This window comes from Mustela lutreola, chromosome 7 (assembly GCF_030435805.1).
Source record: "Mustela lutreola isolate mMusLut2 chromosome 7, mMusLut2.pri, whole genome shotgun sequence".
Taxonomy (NCBI): Eukaryota; Metazoa; Chordata; class Mammalia; order Carnivora; family Mustelidae; genus Mustela; species Mustela lutreola.
This window is the reverse complement of record NC_081296.1, coordinates 32,056,097-32,070,948: the sequence shown is the minus strand read 5'-3', so window position 1 is coordinate 32,070,948 and position 14,852 is coordinate 32,056,097. Positions and strand designations below refer to the sequence as shown.

General features: G+C 40.8%; 1 protein-coding gene across 2 annotated transcripts in view; it reads right to left on the bottom strand.

Moving 5' to 3' along the window:
- Positions 1 to 14,852, bottom strand: part of GABRA5 (gamma-aminobutyric acid type A receptor subunit alpha5) — an 83,497-nt gene that overhangs the window by 56,846 nt on the left and 11,799 nt on the right. For both annotated transcript variants that reach the window (XM_059180243.1, XM_059180242.1), the window contains exons 4-6: positions 12,432 to 12,553; positions 10,512 to 10,579; positions 10,181 to 10,401 (exon numbers count right to left, since the gene is read on the bottom strand). In XM_059180243.1, coding sequence (XP_059036226.1) covers positions 10,181 to 10,401; positions 10,512 to 10,579; positions 12,432 to 12,553 — 411 coding nt within the window. The remainder of the gene's footprint in view (positions 1 to 10,180; positions 10,402 to 10,511; positions 10,580 to 12,431; positions 12,554 to 14,852) is intronic.

Sequence of the window (14,852 nt, the reverse complement as noted above, 5' to 3'; positions counted from 1 at the left end):
AAATTAATAGGATAATGAAGATAAAAATCATATGATCATCTCAATAGATGCAAAAAACTATCTGACAAACTACAACACCATTTCATGGTAAAAACAAATTTGGTATAAAAGAAACACAACAGGGGTGCCTGGGTGGCTCAGTGGGTTTAGCCTCTGCCTTTGGCTCAGGTCATGATCCCAGGGTCCTGGGATTGAACCCCGCATCGGGCTCCCTGCTCAGCAGGGAGCCTGCTTCCTCCTCTCTCTCTGCCGCCTGCCTCCCTTGCCTACTTGTGATCTCTGTTTGTCAAATAAATAAATAAAATCTTAAAAAAAAAAAGAAACATAACATAAAGAAGTCATATGACAAGACCACAGCTAACATTATACTCAATGGTGGAAGTTTTTAAGTTTTTCCTCTAAGATCAGTCTCACCTCTCCTATTCTAACATAGTACTGGAGTGCTGGCCAGAGCAATCAGTGAAGAAAATAAATAAAAGGTATCCAAATTGGAAATAAATAAGTATAACTCCTCTTTGTTTGCAGATTATAGGATCTTATATAGACAGAATCTTAAAGACTCAACCAAGAAACTGTCATAATTAACAAAATTGCAGAATACCACACCAACACGCAGAAATTAGTTGTGTTTCACTACACTAACAATGAGGCATTTGAAAATGAAATAACAATAGAAGACTTAAAAATGAATTTAACTAAGTATGTTAAAGATGAAAACTACATGACTTTGGTGAAAGAAATTGAATGAAGAAAATACAAACAAACACAAATCCTGTGTTCATGGATCAGAAGAATCAACCATGTGAAAATGTCCATATTACTGAAAGCCATCTATATGTTCAATGTAATCCTTACCAGAATTCTAATGGACTTGTTCACAGAAGTAGAAAAAACAATCCTAAAATTCCTATGGAACCACCAAAGACTCTAAACAGCCAAAGCTGTCCTTAGAAAGAAGAACAGAGCTAGAGGATCACGCTTCCAGATTTCAACTATATTGTGAAGCTCCTGTAATCAAAAGCTATACTCACTTAAATATAAACACATAGACCAATGGAACAGAATCAAGAGCCCAGAAAGAAATCCTCATATATACAATCAACTAATGTTTGACAAAGGAGTTAAACAAGCTCATTGGGAAAAGAATAGTCTCTTCAATTGTGTTGGGAAAAATGGGCAACTACAGGTAAACAAATGAAATTGGAACCCATCTTATATCGCTCACAAAAAATAACTTGAAATGGATTAAAGGCTTAAACATAAGACCTGAAACCATAAAACTCCTAGAAGAAAACACATGGGAAAAGCTCCTTGGCACTGGTCTTGGCAACGATATTTTGGCAACAAACAGCACCAGCAACAAAAGCAAAAATTAAGAAGTGTACTATAGTAACTAAACCTGTCAGGATGGCTAGTATCAGAAAGATAAGAGATAAAAACTGTTGACAAGGATGTAGAGAAAAGTGAACTCTTGTGAACTCTTAGTGGGAATGCAAATTGGTACAGCCACTATGGAAACAGTATAGAGGTTTCTCAAAAAAAAAAAAAAAAATAGAACTACCATATGATCCCATAACCGCACTTCTCAGTATATAGCCAAAGGAAATAAAACTAAGATCTCAAGGAGACATCAGCATTCCCATATTCAGTGCAGCATTATTCACAATAGTCAAGAAACTTGGCAGCTATCCAGGTGCTCTGCTGTGGATGAATGGATAAAGACAATGTTGGATATTTATAGAATGGAGTATTATTCAACTATAAGAAAAATGGAAATCATGCCACTTGCAGTAATCATAAATGAACTTTGAGGGCATTATGTTACATGTTACAAGTCAGAGAAGACACACTATATGATACCACTCAAATGCATAATCTAAAAGATCTGAACTCATAGAGAGTAGGTTGATGGTTGCCAGGGGCTGACAGGTGTGGGGAAGGGGAAGATTTGGTCAAAAGTATAAACTTATAAGATGATTATGTTCTGGAAATCTAATGTATAGTATAATTATTAATCTAATAATACTGTATTATATACTTGAAAGTTGCTAAGAGAGTACATCTTCAGTGTTCTCATCAAAAAGAAAAAAAAGGTAATACTTCAACTATCCTTAAACTATTTTAAAATATTTTTGAAGTCTGAGGATTCCCAGCATCCTTGGACCACTGTTTTTTATTCATTCCTATTGGCTTATGGTGCTTTGCACATCATAAGCCAATAAGGGCCAGTGGATAAAGATGACCACTAAAAACTGTTTTTGCTTCTCTTAAACCAGGCTGACTGCAATGGAATTTTCTGTCATAACCTAAATGTCCTCTATCTGTTCTGTCCAATACTGAAGCCACTCCACAACTAGCCACTGGCCTCTTGACATAGGCTAATACAACTAAGGAACAGAATTTCAATTTGTTTTTTTAAGAGAGAGTTTATGGTTTGTTTGTTTGTTTGTTTTTTATTTGACAGGGAGAAAGAGAGAGAGCACAAGCAGGCAGAGTAGCAGGCACAGGAAGAGGGAGATGCAGGCTCCCTGCAGAGTAAGAAGCCTCATATGGGCATGATTCCAGGACCCTGGGATCATGGCCTAAGGTGAAGGCAGTTGCTTAAGCAACTGAGCCACCCAGGTGCCCCTCAAATTTGATTTAACTTTAACATGCCATATGTGTCTATAGGCTACTGTATTGAACAACATAGATTATAGGAAAGACAAAAACAAAAACTCATGATTCCAGACTTACCTAGGAAATATTTTAAGTGTGGAGGACTCTACCACTTTTTTCCTTCTTTTCCATAAGCATCACTTTTCCTTTCTTTCCATACACATCAGACAAATTCATTATTTTCAGGGCAAATACAGAAAGCCTCACTGCATTGGCCACATTACCAAGACAATGACTCCTCTAAATTTAATATTACCCAAGACACTTGTCTAATATTTATAGATCATCTCAAACTCAAAGCATGGAGAGAGTGAGCATGAGATGAGATGACCAATTTCAGCATTCGTTGACCATAATCCTAGCTGATAAGAGAAGAGCTGGTTATTCACTTTTTCCAGATGAAGGGAGGGAAGGACCTTTTCAGCACCCCCTTGAACATGTAAGTCAGCACTCTGGTGACACAATGGCTTGGTGGTAGTTTCAAGCTGATTATACACTGGGGAAAGTGTGGGGCTAAGGATGGATTTCTTGGCTCTGAGCATCCTCAGATCTGTTGCAGATATGCCAACTTCATTTCCATGCAACTCACTCCAGAAATGCAGCAGGTGCCCCCTTCCCTGCCCTGAAAGTGTTTTAGTAAAACCAGTGCTTTACTTGAATCTGGTAAAGCAGGGTCAGAAATGCTCTCTATCCTAAGTTGGCATAGCACTACCTGGTGGACATTATTTTCACCTGTGTTGGCAAAAAGGCGTGCATAGCTTCCTATTGTATACTTCTTAGATAAGATATTATATCAAAATAGATATAGGAGGATGGATTTGGCATTTGGGCTCTAGTGATAGTCTAATTCCTCATCTGGGCATAATGATGGTAATAAATTCTTAAGGTTTTAAGAAATTACGTTTCTGGAGCACCCAGCATACAATAAAGGCCACACGTTTCTGAAAAGTAATTAGCAGATCAGCTTAAATGGTTCTTTCTTTTCAGACATTAACTTTGTGAGGCTGGGGGCCTGGGGCTGGGGGGCCCTGGAGCAAAGACCCTAGCCAGCAGCTTCCTGGAGGTTTCCACCCAGAACTTGCAACCATTACCTCCAAAGAGCAGTCACTAGAGATTCCTGGAAACCTTTTGAAGACATGGCCCCAAGCTTGTAGGTGGCTCATTTCCAAGAAGGTCCCTGCCTGGAAAGTGAAGAGCTAACCAGGAGCCTGGCTTCTCTCTTACTAGTAGAGAGTATCTTACAGCCTCTGTGGGGTCAAGACCTCAGAAGACAAAAATGTGCTGTAGATGGCCCATTTGCAAAAGATGAAGTGTCCTTCATGAAATGTGTGCCTAATAGTCCAAAAGTCCAGACTGACCAGACTGAACTGACCCAGGATTATTCCAGTCATGTTTTCAAACCAAATATGCAATAAGTATGCATTAAAATATCCTCATTTGTATCCCACAAATACAAATTGTTAGCCAAACATCGACTCTAGTCTTTATAAACTGGTGGAAATCTATGCACTGAGCATGTTTGTTAAAAGGAAATTCTGCAGGTGTCCTGTCTCAATCCCTCAAACTAAGGTCTGAGAAGTGGGAGGGCCTAGGCTAAGAGAAGGCAGTGCCATGCATTCCATTACCACTGTCCCTGCATAAATATATAGGACATTCCTCTTGAGGGCCAGCCCAGGTGCCAGGTGCAGGGAACGAGATTACTCATGGTGCCCCAAAACACAGAGGACCCACAGGTGAGTCAGGGTGCAATAGACTGATGGAGAACAGGAGATGTCGGGGAGAAGTCCTGGGGAAGTCTTGGTTTTCGATGGCTGAGGAAACTGAGGGAGGGTGTGGATGTGTGTGTAATGGAGATCAGAGTGGCGGTGTGGTCTAGGTCAGGTTGCGTGTCCCCAAATTTAGATCCTTCTTAGTCAAGACAGTGCACATGCTATCCTGTGGGAGTCATTTCCCAAAGGGAAAGAAGAAAGCCCATGTTACTAGAAATCTCAGGATGAGTCAACTTTTAGACAGTGGCTACCAATAACATCTTGTGTAGCAAAAAAGGGGAACACTCCATCTTCGTCTTTGCATTTAAAGTGTGAAGACGGAAGTAATAGACAGGATTTCCACTCCCACTCCTGGTGAAAAGGAAATTGCTAGTTTTTCTAAAGAACAATTTGGAAGTGGGTATCAGAAGTCTCACCTTTTGGTCAGTTATTGGAATTTATCCCAAATATATAATTATGAGTTTGCATGGCAATGTTGCTTATGACAGGAAAAATGGAAAGGACGTGAATTTTTGTTAAGACACTATATAATGACAGGATATCCACATGATGGAACGTGATGGACCATGACATTTCAGAATGATGTTTAATGATGGGGGGGTGAGGCAGAGTTTTTAATATATTTTAAATTATAAAAACTATTTACAAAAAACTTTTCAGAGAGTGAGACCACTCAAAAGCTATAGGAGAGTACGTGTGCAGACATACACTGATATACACACAAAACACATGTACATGATACACACCAAACTTTAAACACTGATTCCCTTTGGTCTGAGTGTTATAGCTGTATTCCATACTTGGTGATTTTCCATGTTTTACAAATTCCTAATTCACGTTTTGGTCCTTGTCATTAAAATAAAGATTATCTTAAATATTGCAATATTTAGCCAGCATATCTGTTGGCATCATGAAAGACATTTTTATCTACACATTGGTGTGTGTATATGTGTGTGTAAATACAGATATATAAGGGTACATATACATATCAGTGCACTGTTAAAAAATTCTACTTATAAATGTATAATTTCCTTTAGATATGTTATCCACAAGTCAAACACGTATAATATACATATAACTTCCTTCAAATTATTGGTCTTCTAACTTTAACAGATGCTGCCAATTACTATGCAAAAATGTGACTATGCTGCCTCCCAGTGGCCATTCCAGGAATCAAAGTATCTACTACCAGTTTTCAAACAAATTCTCAGACCCTACAGCTATACTGCTTAGTAAGAAAAGAAACACAACAAAAATGGTTCTAAAAGATAAAATGACCAAGGACTCATGACTACTAAGTGACAGAGTCAGGACTTGAACTTAAATCGGTCTAACCCTAAAGTCCATGCTCTTTTCACTACATCATAGTTCAATTCAAAGCAAGGCTTTCCACTGATGAAAATCTAAATGGGGTGTAAGCAATGATAAAGATACACATTTCTATTAAGATAAGTGCCAAAAGCACATGCAATAAAAATGCTTATGAGATCTGTATGTGCAGGAAACTTTTAGAAGAGTGTTATTTCAGGGAACAGATGATAGATCTTCCATAATTCATGTGAAGAAGTATTTAAAAACAATTGTAATAACTAAATTTAAAAGTTCTGTATTTGCTTGGTAGGAAAAGAACAGTGTTTTTTTTTTTTAAGTGAAGAGATGTGTTTGCCATTTTTATTTATTTTATTTTATTTTATTTTATTTTTGTGTTTGCCATTTTTAAATGCATTCAGAGTAGTATTTAAAAACACACATAATAAAGGTGTTTATAAAAGTTGAAAAAAATGCCTTTTTCATATAAAAATAGCACAGGCAAATATGTAGTGTGTGAAAGTGACAATGTGGAGTGGCATGCAGTGCATGACTCTGTCCAGTACTTTTACTATGTACAATGCATTCTATGACCCTTGCAGTGGTCCAAAGGAAGTGCAAAATATTTGCCCAGATGTCTCTATGACAGGCCTTTTGCAGGGTGATCTTGGATAGAATGGTATTCAGGTTTTATGAGACAGGCAGGATCATGTGGTCCTAGTAGAGCCTGCCTTCTAATAAATTCTTTCTTGCCTATTGTGGCTTCCATCACAAGAAAATAAGAGAGACTTGCTTTTCTGCCAGAGGCACAAAGACCAGGGAACTATGCCCTAAAGTGGTCATCACTGTGGGTCTCACAAGAGTTTTCACCATTAGAAGATGGGGGGAATGTGGAGATGAGAGGAAGGCATTGTCTCCCAGTTCACACGTTCATAAAGGAAAATGGATCATCAGATTTGGCATGTTCCCTGAGAGATATGGTCATCCTATACTGCATGGGTTTGCCTGGGTGTGGAATTGGGACCTCCCGCTATGTGATGACAACTACAAGTTCTACCCAGGAATAAAAGGGAAAAAAAATAGCAAGGCTGACCAGAAGGACAAGTCCTTTGGTCCCTGGATGGACTGATGTCGAGCTCTGGGCTCTGTACCCCCTTTCTCCAGTCCTGCAAGGGAAGGCCCAGGAAATTGCCATGTTAGGGTTCCCTTTGAGGTTTCCTGGCCACCTGTCTAATGTTTAAAGCACAACTCTGGGGACAGTTCTGTAAAATGTATCCCTCTGTTTGTTTAAAGACTGTCCTCAACAAATTGTTCAGTACTCTATATGTATCCTCTTCTTGAGGGCCCAACCAGAAATGTTTGTTGTTCTCCATGGAATTATCCTGAGCAGCTGATGATTTTTACCTTTACATCCTATAAGCAGATGCCCCATTGGTGGTTGAAAGTTCTTCAGAATCAAAATTGGTAATGACTTCCAGGCAAGCACCGCACCTAAGACTTTCTGGCAGACCTTTAGGAACAAATGTTCCCTTGGCTTTTTTGGAATCACCTATTTAAAGAATTCCATCTTAAGAACTGTGTGTATCTTTGAATGTTACTTCATATGATCTCTGGGGCATGGCAGGGATTTTACACCAATAAATGCCATCCATGTACCATGATCTTTACGGAGTTACTTTTAGAAGCTGATAACAGTATTTTATTAGACATTTGTCTCAGAGCATCACATGAACCCTAGTTTGTTCTACACTTTCATATTTCATCTTTTTCATTAGGTCCAAGGTCTGGATAAAAATATAAAAATCGGGGAGCCTAGTTGGCTCAGTCAGTCAGTTAAGCCTCTCACTCTTAGTTTTGGCTCAGGTCATGATCTCAGGGTCACGAGATCAAGCTCTGTTGCCGGGTGTGGAGCCTACTTAAGAGTCTCTCTCTCCTCTTCCCTCTTCCTCCCGCCTGCCCCCGCATATTCATGCTCTCTCTTTATTTTATTTTTTTTTTTAAAGATTTTATTTATTAATTTGACAGAGAGAGATCACAAGTAGGCAGAGAGGCAGGCAGAGAGAGAGGGGGAAGCAGGCTCCCTGCTGAGCAGAGAGCCCGACGCGGGGCTCGATCCCAGGACCCTGAGATCATGACCTGAGCCGAAGGCAGAGGCTTTAACCCACTGAGCCACCCAGGCGCCCCATGCTCTCTCTTTAAAAAAAAAAAAAATGTAAAAACATAGTTTTAGTTGGAAAATGTGAATTTTTTAGATTCCTTTAAATGATTGGTATCACAAGTAACATATTAATAGAAATCTTTGTACCTAAAGCTTAGTCTATATTCTTACTTATTCCCTTAATATGGATGTTACGTGGGAATTACCGCATCTAAGTATACCATTGTTTTTGTAAGGCTTGACAGGAGTGATCCAAATGCTAAACAGAAAGGCTCTAACACTGACAGGGTGGGGCAGCTGGGACACCAACGGCTGTGTGATTCGTCCTATCACACTGTCTTTGCTACATCAGTAGGTAAAATGGTATCAAATTATAGCTATAGTTCTATCACATAAAGTTCATAACCCTTTCAAGTGAAACTACGTGCACTTTCCAAATGTATATGACTGAAAGAGAAAACTCATTATCAACTTCGCAAGTCATTAGCATACATCCTCTGCATAAACAAGGAAAAGTTACTGCTGACAAGCTGCTCTGGTTCTCATCATCTTCCTTTTGGGCATAATATTTGACAAGAATAAGAAACAAAGCTAGGATATGTCTAGTAATGCTGTGTCCTTCAATTTTCAAGTGTGGTGGATTAAACAAGAAAATTGGTTATACCTGAATTCAAATTCCCAATGCTTTTCTCACTAGCTGTATGATCTTGGGCTGATTACCAAATCTCTCAGAGCCTCATTCTCTTTGTTGGTTAATGCAAATGATATCACATAGTGGCCAGGCTGTTTGGGAAGTTGCCAGGTATATAGACACTCAGTAAGAGGACCCTCTGCTATCCCTTCCCCTTCTAAACAAGGAGCCTACCTAGCCCTGGCCAAGCAATCATGCACCAAGGTTAAAGCATCCCACTGTCTTGGGCCTAATTACACTTGCTCAGTGTTAGAAACCAGATGTGAATCAAGGTCAATAATCTGTGAGGATCAGGAGCAGGCTCACATGGGGTCCCCACATTAATGGCATCCAATCATTCATCCCACCCAGCATCTTCTAAGACCTGGGACTCTCCACACCTGGTCTCTGTTCACAAGGCTGAACAAAGTGCCCTTGGATTCACTGCATAGACTGACTCTCTTTAACAAGAATGATGTCCAAGGACTAATTTTCTACACTTGAGATATTTCGTAGCTTTTCCACATACTTCTCTCCATGGAGAACAGGCTGCCCCATGGCACTGATGTTCACAATTTATGTTTCCATTCATGGTCAAAACATGTTCAAGATCAATGTAGGGAAAAGAAGAGTGAAAAATAGTGCAAAATGCTGAGGTGTGTATTATAGGATCATTTATCAGAATCCTTATGGGGCTGTTACAAGAAAAGTCGAGATCTATTGTCAAATAGGTTTGGGGCACAATATGTCAAAACATTCCTCGGAACATATGTTAGGGCATGAACCTCAGAAGATGCAGCATCAGTGTTATTTCCACTATGATTATTTCTTTCAAACATCGTTTATTGTAAAGAACTATAAGTTTGATGGAGAGAGAAATTCCAATAATGTTTATATAAATACATGTTGTTTCTTTTTAAAAATTTAACTTAGATTTAGTGCTTTTTAAATTTTTTAATTAAAAAAAAATTTTTTTTTTTTTTTTGAAAAATACTTAGGCCCACCATGGAACCGAAAAGCTATAAAGGAGCCTTTCTCGCCAGTCGATGTATTGATTTACTCGAAGGCAATGAATATTTAGAATTTAAAAATGACTACTGATCATTTTAAATTAGAAATACTAAAATTTAACCTCGGCATTGGAATGTTTTCAAAACATGTGAGAAACGAGCTTTTTAAAAATTTATAGGGTGCACAGCTTCAATAAAAACAATTCTCCTTGAAGAGAATTTTCCCTAACTTACATCATCTACGTCACTGTTCCAAAGACGCTTTCTATCTGGAGCCAACAAGTACAGATAGCAAACACACAGTCCTACTGCAACTCAGGGAAATAATCTGCATGGACATCAGTACGGACAGGTGAAAAGGCAAAAACTATCGCAAACGTGCAGGTGCTCACACACACAAAACAATATTTGTACCCATTAAGCTGTAGGATCCCCCAAGGGTAGGACAGGCGGCGGCAAGGACCCCGCGCTGCACCCCTGGCCAGGCACTGTTGGCAGCCCCACCTCTGCGGCTTTGTGCCCGCTTTGTGCGCACTGCGTGCGCGGCTGCCCTGGGCCCTATGTGCGCGCTGCGCTGTGCCGTCTCCCGGCAGCTGCAGGTACTCACCGCATGGTGTAGAGCAGCGTGCCGTCGTCCTCCAGCCTCAGCAGCTTGTTGGGTGTAGTCATGTTGTGGGCGATGGACTTTTTCCCGTTGTGGAAGAATGTGTCTGGGGTCCAGATTTTGCTGGCAAGAAGATTGTTGAGAGGGAGGCGCTGCATGGGCCCTTTGAACCGAAGCCTTTCATCCTTCCAGCTTTGTCGGAAAAACACATCTATGGTATATTCCTAACGCAAAGGAAGGCAACCGGGTGACCTGTCAGTAAAGAAGGCCCTTTGGGGAGTTGTTTCAGTGCTTATTTAGAATGCTCTGGGCGGGGCCATGCACTGGGACCTACCATTTCTGTGTCGGATACCGGGCCGAAGCTGGTGACGTAGATGTCCGTCCTCACTTGAGTGATTCGCTCTGAAACACAGACACAGGTTCTTGCCTGGGCACGGAGCTCCCACGGATCCGCCCATCACAGCGTCGTTATGTTCTTAACCTAGGAACCAATCTCACTCTTGGCAATCACAGGGCTTTAATAATGTGTTTGTTGAATTTGGAAAAAACACCAAAGGAAGCCAAACTGCTCCAAACTACAGTAGGAAAATAAAATACCCATCGTGTAAGGAAAGAGTGTTGGCTCTCATTGTACTTCTTGCCCGGTGAAGATCAGTCAGGAACAGAGAAGAAAGGGGCCCTGGCTATGGGACCTGGGGTGGCCTTTAGTTTTCCTCCTCCTTAAGCCTGGAACAGTACTCCCAATCTCACATTGTGTAACCCGCTATCCCACACCTTTTAAAAGGGTTAGGCAGTTCTGATGAGGGGATTAAGATCTGAAAGAATGTCAGCTCCAGACTACAGCAGTGGGTGGTTTTGGAAAAGGCTGTACGAGAACATGTCCACAGTGTAGCTTGGGACAGGACTGCTTGAGAAGACCCATCTCACCTTATGTTGCATTTTGAATTGTTTAGAAATTTCTATCATGACAGACTATTGTATCAGTTACAATTATTGAAATTTATAGAGCAATAAAAGTAGCTAATAATATTGAGGGTGAAAAGTGTGTGCTCCCTGGGCATCACCCAGGCCCTGTGGTCATGAATGGGGACCGTTAACAGTATACTACAGTTCACTATAAATACTGCCATGCCATTGGTAGCATTGCTGAGTCACAGCTAGGGGGCTGGCGGGGTGACGAGGGGCACCTTTTTCTCTGGACATCTCCCTGCATGGTAATCATAGATGTGCATGGTGTGTAGTTATGTATGTGCAGGTGTTAGCATGATGTGTGTACTTTTGATGCCCACTGAGATGCCAGCCCCAGTAGTCAGCCCCTTTGGCTCTCTGTGGTGTTCTCAGGATCCTGTGCCACAGAAGTGTGCCACATACTGGGTGGAGGAGAAAAATACTGTATAGCAGCAACTCACTGGATCGCTGCATACTTTGATCCTTGTGGATGTGGTCAAAGAGACAGGGGCTTCTGGACATAAGAGGCCCAGGGGCGTAAGTCAGACGGTGGAGTAAGACGGTGTCAAGGAGGCTTTGTGGACTTTTCCTGCCCAAAATGTAGTGAATGGCAATTCATGCTTTAAGTGAATCTCCCTGTTAAAAATGCAGTAATGGAAAAGAACTTTTTCCTCTAAGAATGTAGTTGCTAGAGGGTCTCTAACTTACCTAATGGAGCAAGTTCAAATGCACCACATCTAAATCAGCTACAGCCAAGGGCACTGCATACGCCTGGAGACAGCACATGAGACTCAGCACAAAATTAAGCTGTTCTAATTGTGCCCTGAAAACATCTTTTGCTCACCACTTATTTTTATCAACTTCCATGGGGTTAAAGTAAATACAATTATTATGGTCCTAGTGAAAAAATTAAACATAATATATAAAGATATAAAGAGCAATTGCATTAAACAATGGATTGTGGAAAGGATTTGCAAAAAGGATTTGCATCAATATGAGAGTAGGAAGTTGATTATGCATTATTTCTTAGCATAAGGTAATTCTGGCTTTAGTAACACAGAGGAACTGTTTCCTCCCTAAGTGAAGCAGAATGGGTAGATTATCTGAAGAAAAGGGAGTTTGCAGAGAAACCACATCCCCCAGCTTTTTGTACCTGGGGAATGACAACAAAGAATACTGGGAGCCTTTGCAACAACCATCAGTGCAAACTCCTGGCAAGGAAGCTCTTGAACGAATGGTCTGCATCACAGCAGATGTGAGTTTGAGGCCAAGTTTAGTGGGCTGCAGCAGAGGAGAACCTACTCACCTCCAAGGCCAGGCCGCAGTCTATTGTCATAGCCATCCAAAAGCCCATCCAAGATCCTGGTAAATATTGTGATGTTGTCATTGGTCTCATCTTTTACTGAACTGGTTGGCATCTGTGAAAAGCTTTTTAACAGAGAAGCAAGAATTCAAACGTGCATTAAATATTTTTTACAAATTCTTCTCAAAATACAGAAACCAGAAAACGATAGGGCAACTTGCCTTGGAGGGAGGGCACCTGAAAAACATCTCCTCTATTAATTTAGGCTATTGTTTTTCACAGACAAGCCTTAATTCTGGACTTTCCGTAGAGTGTGCTGGTTCTGGGCTGGTCACCCATCAACAGAACATTATGCTCAAAACCATCTCTGCCTGATTCTGAGGCACAGTTTCTATTAGGATTATAGACATTTTTAAAACTTAGACTAGCAGTGCCTAATCCACTCTTAGGAGAGTTCAGATGTTTGGTTTAAACACAGAAAAAATGAGTTTTCATATTGTTAATGAATCACCTGTAATGAGCAGTGGAGTGTGGAAAAGATGTTCAAAATGATGCAATTCGAAAGACTGGTGGGCCCAAATTTCACTGCATCCCTAATTGGGAGCATTTGTGCCATGAGCAGAATGCCAGAATTAGAGCATATGGTGACAGAAACAATCAAGTTTTTGAAATGTCTCTGGGCTTCCTCACTCATCGGCACTGCTTGTTGCTGGCACATTCAGCTCCAGCCAAGGCACATGACCCAGGGTACATGAATTACAAAGACCGGACTGAAAACCCACCTCAGGGTTTACTCAGCATCACCTCAGATCAGGGACTCAGGGAGCACAGTATTCTGAATGACCCAGCATATCAGACTTAGAGCAAAACCCCAAGAAGAGTAGGCTAAACCTTCAAAGAAAAACCTAGAACAGTCCTGGATTTTCCAATTCAGTGCATTTATCCAGGTTCCAAACACTTGTGTGGATGATCTGGAGCAGATGGAAATGAGAAACTGCCTCAAGCAGACATGGGCAAACTGAGGAAATTATTTGGGAGGGAAAGAAAACCCTAAGTCTAGAAGAAGGTAATACAGCTCGAGAACATGGATTCCACCACAGGTTTCTATGGCTGCTTTCAAATGTTGCAAAAAAGCAAGATGTTTGGAATTACCAAGACCTCGACCTACACATATAGCTTGGCTTTGGATAGAACTTATGTTACTGAAAGCCAGCTGTGGGTCCCAGGAAGTTAGCACCCTGGGCACTTGGGAGAAGAACAGGAGATCCCTGGGATTTCCCTGAAGTGTCTCTTACAGTGCCCCAGCTCTACTAATGGCGATTCCTTGGCCATAAATTCTCTGAAATGAGAGTAAGACCAACCATCAGCAGTTGGATGTTGAGGGCAGAATCGATGTATGCTTGCCCCACCCAGTTCTTGAAACTCAGTCATTTGTATTGATTGCATCTAAACAGATCAATTCTTTACTGCTTTAAAGCTATTCCCTTTTGAATGAGAGAGTATAAAGTTCTTTTGATCTAATTTTCACATCACCATTAAGCATACAGTTGAAACTCTAACAAGTTAAAATTCAGTCCTGTTCATATGCAGCCCACAGACTTTTTTTTTTTTTTACTCTGTGACTTAGTGTTTGAAAATATCAAATTCCCTTCCTCTTACATCCACCATAGTTTCACTCTTGAGAATGATGAAAACTTCAGCCTCACAGACCTAATACCAGTGGTAACAGGCCTTACTACTGTCCCCTGGGTCTGGGAGAGAAAGAAACAGTGGCATTTTGTACTTGCCCAATTGAGTAAACTGCTCAAACTAAATCTGTCCTCACTGTCCACTTCTTATGGTGATCATAACTCTTATCAACAAGTTTGATTATTTAATTCTAGGCCATGTCTAACTGTCTGGGTTGGGGAGGGGCGCTTCACTGGCTCTTTAACTTAGCATGGAGGGGAGAACATGCACAGTAGCAGAGAAAGCAGATCACTTCTTTGTGCAATCTAAAAAAAAACTTGCAGAAATAGTAGGATGGCAGTTAGCAGGGGTTACGGGTGGGGAATTCTGGGGATGCCAGTCAAAGAATACGAACTTGTAACTAGAAGATGCAAGTTCTGGAGATCTAATGCACAGTATAGTGATTACAGTCACTTACTATATTATAAACTTCAAAACTGCCAAAAGATTCTCTTAAATGTTCTAGCCACAAAAAAGAAAGGATTTTTTTTTTTAAATTTTTTCATTATACAGAGAGAACACAAGCTGGGGGAGCAGCAGGCAGAGGGAGAGGGAGAAGCAGGCTCCCTGCCCAGAAGGGGCTTGATCCTAGGGCCCTAAGATCATGACCTGAGCTGAAGGCAGGCACTTAACTAACTGAGCCACCCAGGAGCCTCTGAAGAAATGATAATTATGAGAAATGATGGAGGTGTTAGC